This window comes from Frankliniella occidentalis, unplaced genomic scaffold (assembly GCF_000697945.3).
Source record: "Frankliniella occidentalis isolate FOCC.00 unplaced genomic scaffold, Focc_3.1 Scaffold5, whole genome shotgun sequence".
NCBI classification, from domain to species: domain Eukaryota; kingdom Metazoa; phylum Arthropoda; class Insecta; order Thysanoptera; family Thripidae; genus Frankliniella; species Frankliniella occidentalis.
This window is the reverse complement of record NW_026267135.1, coordinates 3,385,506-3,392,258: the sequence shown is the minus strand read 5'-3', so window position 1 is coordinate 3,392,258 and position 6,753 is coordinate 3,385,506. Positions and strand designations below refer to the sequence as shown.

General features: G+C 54.8%; 1 protein-coding gene across 2 annotated transcripts in view; it reads left to right on the top strand.

The window, feature by feature from the left end:
- The window catches only part of LOC113212223 (neuroligin-1-like), a 199,843-nt gene that overhangs the window by 139,545 nt on the left and 53,545 nt on the right, over positions 1-6,753 (top strand). For both annotated transcript variants that reach the window (XM_052269438.1, XM_026430836.2), the window contains one exon: positions 3,148-3,841. In XM_052269438.1, the coding sequence (XP_052125398.1) occupies positions 3,385-3,841 (457 nt within the window). In that variant the 5' untranslated portion in view covers positions 3,148-3,384. The remainder of the gene's footprint in view (positions 1-3,147; positions 3,842-6,753) is intronic.

The following is a 6,753-nucleotide window of genomic DNA, read 5'->3' as shown; positions in this document are numbered from 1 at the left end:
TGCCTTCCTCAGCACCCCATTCACCTTGCACCCCCCACCCCTACCCCCTCATTGCCACCCATTGTGTTATCTGGAGCACGCACGACGCAAGTCGCGCGCGAACGTCGAGCAGTCTCCCCTCTGCTACACATCGCTCCCCCCCCCCTCCTCTCGCACCTGCCATCTGCCGGGGCCGTAGCGTGCATACACTGTCAAAGAACAGTCATAGTGTGCTTGTAGTTTGCTCATCGTTTGGTGAGAGGCAAAGTACTCTGTAAACGCAAGTGTGTGAATATCGCTCACTTGGGTGTGTGTGAATCAGTGCATCCAAAAGGGCAGGCTGTTGCGGGCTTCTTTTTTTGGCGCCTATGCTTTAACATGGGAGGAGGAGGAAGTAGCCCGCAACAGCCTGCCCTTTTGGATGCACTGGTGTGAATATCTATTCGTAAACTTTGAGGCGTAAACGTGTGAATTTCTCCTAGGAATTTCCAGAATCTGGGAAATTTTCGGTTTTTTCCCAAGTTTTCAGTTTTTTTTTTCCCGTAAATTTTCAAGAAACTTTCCATGGTGTGCCTAGCTTGTGGGCGCCTGGAGTGCACTGTTGCGCTCGCTCACCCGCACTAAATTGTTGATTCGGTAGGCGCGCCGCACACACCGCGCGCCGCCGCCGCCGCGCACTGCTTTGTATCATGGACGCGTGAAAGTTTTACAGGTCGACCGGCGGCGCGGCCGACGGTCATGTTTTATTTTCAACCCCGCCCCGCCCCACCCCGCAGCGCCCCGTCCCGCTCCGCCCCGCCCGCGTGTGCCATCCCTCAGCGCATCCTCGCTCCGCTATATACCGCGAGCAAGACCTTGGCGGCGCCAAATCCTCCATACGCAACCGCGCTACCGGAGAGAAATTCCTTTATTATTGTTATGCTGTTCGCAAGGGTGCCATATGCTACACATGCACTGTAAAAAGCTTACGAACTAAATACTTTGCAACGTTACGAACAATTTTAGTCCTTTGTATTGCAAAGAAATTGTTCGTAGTGCAAAGCGATTGTTTGTAAGGCTAGACAGGGTCTTACGAACAATCGGTTTGCATTACGAACTATTTGTTCGTAAGCTTACGAATAATTAGTTCGGAATACAACGCTTCAAAATCCATTGTAAGCTACGAACGCTTTGGTTTGCAATACGAACCTATAGTTCGTAAGCAATTTACAGTGTCGACTATACATTTTTTGTCAACACCTAACATTTGCTCTTAAAAAATAGACGAAATTCTTGCTAAATATATTCCTACATGCATACGCATTAAAACTCGTGTAAAATTTCACAAACTGTAATAATTTGAATACCTGCAGATTCTTTTAAATATTGGAGTTCAACGCCCCTTTGGCACCAAGCATAAGCCAAGCCACTCTATCTGCACGCTCCCGCGAGCCCGGCCCGGCGGCTGCGCCCGACCCCGAGCCAACCCCAGATTTATTTCTATCTTTATTCTTTTTCCCCCCGACCGGTGCCGCCAAGAGCGAGAAAATCCTTTGCGGGACACGCTCGACGGGCCGGCCGGCCGCAGACCTATGTGTGCGTGCCTTACCACGCCCCGCCACGCCCCGCCACGCCCTGCCACGCCCCGCCACGCCCCGCCACGCCCTGCCACACCCCGCCATGCCACGCCCGTCGGCCACAGTGGCGCAGCAGGGGCAGCCGTTACCGTATATTTCCACCCAGGGGAAGGCGGACAAGTGCCCCGCGCTCGGCCGCCACATCCTAGGCCCCGTCAGGCCTCTCCCCCCGCCGCGCTCGCCATGATTGTATCGATTTGTACGACGGGCAGCTAAAACAACGAGATGCGCCGCGGACACGCTGGACCGTCGCGTACTCTCCACCCCTAGGGGAGGGACCCTGGGGCGTCACTGAACACCGCGCCCCGCCACGCCACGCCACGCCCCGCCACGCCACGCCCCGCCACGCCCCGCCACGCCCCGCCACGCCGGGGCGCACCGCGTGGTATGGTGCTGGCTGCCGTGCCCCCAAACCCATTCCCCGGACACCAAGCCATGCCTCATTCGGAACATACGTCGCTTTTTATGGCTGTTCATTCTCCACGCATGGAGTACCGGCGTCGGCCGAGGGGAAGGGGAAGGCTCATACACCACACACGATACGCACCACACACACACACACACACACACCAAAGCGCGTTATCGTATACGGACCTCGCGGTGAATGGCATATATGATACCACCACATGGGAGAAAGAAAGAGGAGCGGAGGAAGTTAAGGTCGACACACACACAGAGAGAGAGAGAGAGAGAGAGAGGGGGGGGGGGGATAGAGGCGATAGAGGTGGGGAGCTAGGCAGTAGGGGTTGAGATTATCTGCCGCTCTCCTGCTTATGAGGTTGGCTGCATGTGAATAGCAATGTGCTGGCTGCGCGGCTCTTTGCTGACCTGCCGCCTGCGACGCGCCAACCTTACCCGCCGTCGCATCCTGCAAACGACACACACTCTCTCTCTCACTCCCTCACACTGCTCTCACTATACAACAAGGTTGCCTCTTTCGTCGCACCACCGCGCCCGCATTCTCCCCCGCGCGTGTAGAGTGGAGAGGGGGAGAGTTGTGTGTTGCAGAATGCGGCGGGTGGTGCGCGGAGAGCAGCAGCAGCAGTTGGGGCAAGCAGGCACCAAACACAACCGGAAGAAGAGCTTTTGAGGAGGTCTTTTGAGTGCGGCCATAGCGCAACACACACACACACCGCGTATGTCTGCTCCCCGCGCCGCCCTTGTGTGACGCCCACACATGCGTGTGAAACGTGTCAAGCGGCGGGAAGGAGCTGCGTGTAGTGTAAGTTTTTTCCCACACGAAATAAGAATTTGCATTCATTTTGTAAGATTATTTTCTTATGAGAATTTATGTGGTCCCAACAAATACAATGCCAATATATGGTCGGTAAATTATTTTGGCTTTTCTGTTTTACATGTTGACAGGAAATATTTGTTATTTCCATGTCATTTGATAACATGCTGCACTGTAAAATCGAGGGCGACAGATTTCCAAGCGACATGCATCTCTTATTGAACGGCTTGGATTTTCCAAAAGCGTTTTTTTTGTGATCGTGTGTAAAGAACCAGGTGTACAGCAGTCAGTAACGTGACTCGCTCCGTCTGTTTGCAGGGCTGATGCCGGGCTCGATGCCGTGACCGTCAATGCGTCCCCCGCCCTCGCCGCGCCGAGCGGGGGCGTCGCCGTCGCCGTGCTCGCGGCCGCCGCCGCTGCCATTATGCGGGCCGATGAGGCGTTGCGCCAGGAGGGCCGCCTGCTCCGGGGCCGCCTGCTGCCTCAGGATCGCGACGGCCGGAGCATGCCGCCGACGGTCCCCCCCGTCCGGCTCTGCTGCTGAGTGGGGCCGCCATGCGGTACCGGCTGCCCCCCGTCCAATGTCCTGGCGTCCTGGCGGGGGCGGTCGTCCTGCTGCTCCTCTCGGCCTTCTCCGGCGGCTCCTCGACCAGTTCCGGGCTTCCCACGCGCAAGATCTCGACGCGCCTCGCCCGCACCAAGTACGGCCTGCTCCGCGGCGTGATCCTGCAGCAGCAGCCCGTCGAGGCGTTCCTCGGCGTGCCGTACGCCACCGCGCCCCTCGGCTCGCTGCGCTACATGCCGCCCGTCACGCCGTCCATGTGGAAGACCCCGCGGCTCTGCGACACCTTCTCCCCGGTCTGCCCGCAGCGCGCGCCCAGCATCGGCAACCGCACCGAGGCGCTGCTCGAGTTCCCGCGCGGCCGCCTCGTCTACCTCGAGAAGCTGCTGCCGCTCCTGGCAAACCAGAGCGAGGACTGCCTCTACATGAACATCTACGTGCCGCAAGAAGGTAAGCCCGTCGGCAAATTTATGTATTTTTTATTTGGGTTTAGAGCTATGGAAAAAGATGTGTTTCCATCGGCGTCAGCCATTTTCAAGTCCGAAATATTTTCCGGAAAAGTTAAAAACTGAACCAGAAAGAAAATGGAAAGTATTTCCAGAAAATTAAAAGAAAATAAAACTTCGAAACTCCTGATGAAAAAAATAAGATATTTTAAAATTAACTCTTGAAAATTTCTCCCATAATTTCAAAATGCTCTTCTGAAACCTTAAAATTGCTTTCCGGCGTACATAAATCTTGGAAGTGTAATCCACCCTTTTATGTTTTTTGCATACGAAAGTCAGAGCTGGTTTCCACGAGATTCGGTTAAACCGAGTGTTTCTAAACTCTTGCGCTGCAGTCCACCCCTCTCTCGGCGCGCATCTCGTGCGTCCCCCCCCCCTCTCTCTCCCCCTCTCTCTCTCTTTTTTCCCCCCACCAAAAGGTTTTGCTCGTGACGGATGTGCCCGTCGGACGTGCCTCTAGCGCCATGTGACGCGGACGGGCGCCCGCCTGACTTGTCTCGCAGCTGAGACTACTTTGCCGAGATGACGTCCGAATGCTTCCCGTCCCTCCCTCGCTCTGGTGGTGTCCCTCCCCTCCACCCCGTCCTTACGACGTCCCTCGGGGCCACCCACGCCCTCCTATAGCGCCATCCCCCCCTCTCTCTCTCGCTCTCTCTCTTTCACGCGCGCGCTCGGCGACGCCCACTGCCGTCCCACGTCTATCCCGATACCGATATTGCATTAATGGCTCGTGATAGGAGCTAATCGCCATCGGCGAAGCCATCGTCTGGGAACGGTTATTTTATTTTACAAGTCGGACCGATTCGACTCGCGTGCAACGACGATTTCGCTGTGACTGTCTCCCCGCGTGGCGCCGAAATCGCTCATCCTCTTCCCTTCCCTCAGGTGAGCGTCGTGGGGGTGGCAGCAGCCGCGACGCACTTCATACATCCCCCCTCCCCCCCCCCTCCCTCGCTGTCAAATTCGTAAGATGGTGTTGTCGCTAAGTCCCTTACGCGGGGGGACGTGGACCCCGCGGCTGCGCGGTGCTTGACTTACAGACGCTAACGCCCCCGACGCCAGCGGCAGCGCGCCCTCGAGACTCCGCAGTGCCGGCATCCAGATCCGCCTGGATAAGCGCCTCGCGGAGTGTGGATAAGCTGGACGCGAAACTGGAGCGGTGCGGGGGTGGCGGGGGGACGAGTTAGGTGAGGCGGGTCGTGGCGCGAGGCACGTTTGGCAGAATCCCAGGCTCTCTCCCTCCCCATCTCCTACTTACATGCCCGGCTGATTCTCAACAAACAAAATGGCGATAATGTTGAGACAGTGAAAGATGTGCTGGATAGAGACGCCTTCTTCAGCCGGCGGCGGCCCGGGCCCGTCTGTCTCTGTCCGCCCGGGCCTGGGAGCATATTGTCGAGAAGGGGGGGTCTGCGCCGCGGAGACTCCAGAAGTAAACTGTGCTGCTGTGCGATCTCCAGTCCAAAAGCGGAGGTCTTTGACTTACTTTGCTGTATTTCTGGAGAATACCATGCAATGGCCGCCTTTTGATTTGCCTATCGCTTCTCCAGCCTCCAAAAACAAATTGCTGCTTGAGCCATGTGAAAAACATCGTCGTAATAAATTTACAAAAATTTTTAAACTCGATTTATTACTCAAATTTGAAACTTTAAAGAGCCCATTTTTTACTCGCCAATGGATTTTAAGTCGATACGTACTGCATGTATTTCGACGCGTCCTAACAACAATATTCTATCTACGGAGCGTCGTTTTCAAAATATCCTATCTACAAAGCGTCGTTTTCACAATGTCCTATCTGCTATGATTTTCTTAAGCAGATAGGACATTGTGAAAACGACGCTTTGTAGATAGGATATTTTGAAAACGACGCTCCGTAGATAGAATATTGTTGTTAGCACGCGTCGATTTGTACAATTTCAAATTGTAAGTTTACAAGGAAAACTTTCCTGGAAACCTTCGTATTATCTTTCACAGTGAAAGCTTATGGCCGGAGGCTCCATGTCTATTGTCCACCTTGCTGGAGGTTCCGTCACGTATTCGTATTGACTTCCTTGGTTGCTGGAGGCACCATCGTGGTGTTGTCTTCCTGGCGTTCCTGTGGATAGGCTTCAGTTTGTTGACCTTTCACCCCCTGCTTTTCCCCCCCGGCGGGCACATGGGCACGGGCCTTTGCTCTCTGGAGGTTACGGCACCAAACCGGAACGAGTTCGGTAACGAGCCTCCAGGACTGCTGCTGCTGCTTGCTGGAGGCTCCAGCCGGGGGATCACATTGCGGTGATGGAATTAGCGCCGTCCATACCGCCATGTAACGCCTCAATAACATTACGTCACGGCGGTAATCGCGTTACCCGGACGGTAATTTGGAATAATTCAAAATTGCGCGTGCGCTGCTCGCGCCGGCAGCTCAGTCGCCAACCAGAGCGGCTGCGAAACGCGTCGCTTTTGCTCTTTCGTTTTGCAAACTGTCCAGTCCTGTTCTGAAATAACTGCTGCTTACACTGCGAAATATTTCTTTTCTCGATTTTTTGGTAAATCAAAGAACAGTTTTATGTTTTAAAACAAAACAAAAAATTTGAAATATGTTTAGATCTTCATTTTAACTTTCCAATATGGCGTTTACTGGAGATGTTATTTTTTGTTGGTTTGCACCGACAGTTTTGGCCGTTCCTGGTGTAAATATCCAGGGAGCGCTGCTCGCCGGGGACGTCGTCCGCAGCAGTGTTTGCCTGGCTCATCGGACCCGGTGTATATCGGACCGTAGTAACTCCCCTGAAGTTTTGGCGCGCGTGTGTAAAGCATACGGGTGGGTCGCAACTGGGCGTGGCGTGGCGGGGTGGGGCGGGGTGGTATGGGGCG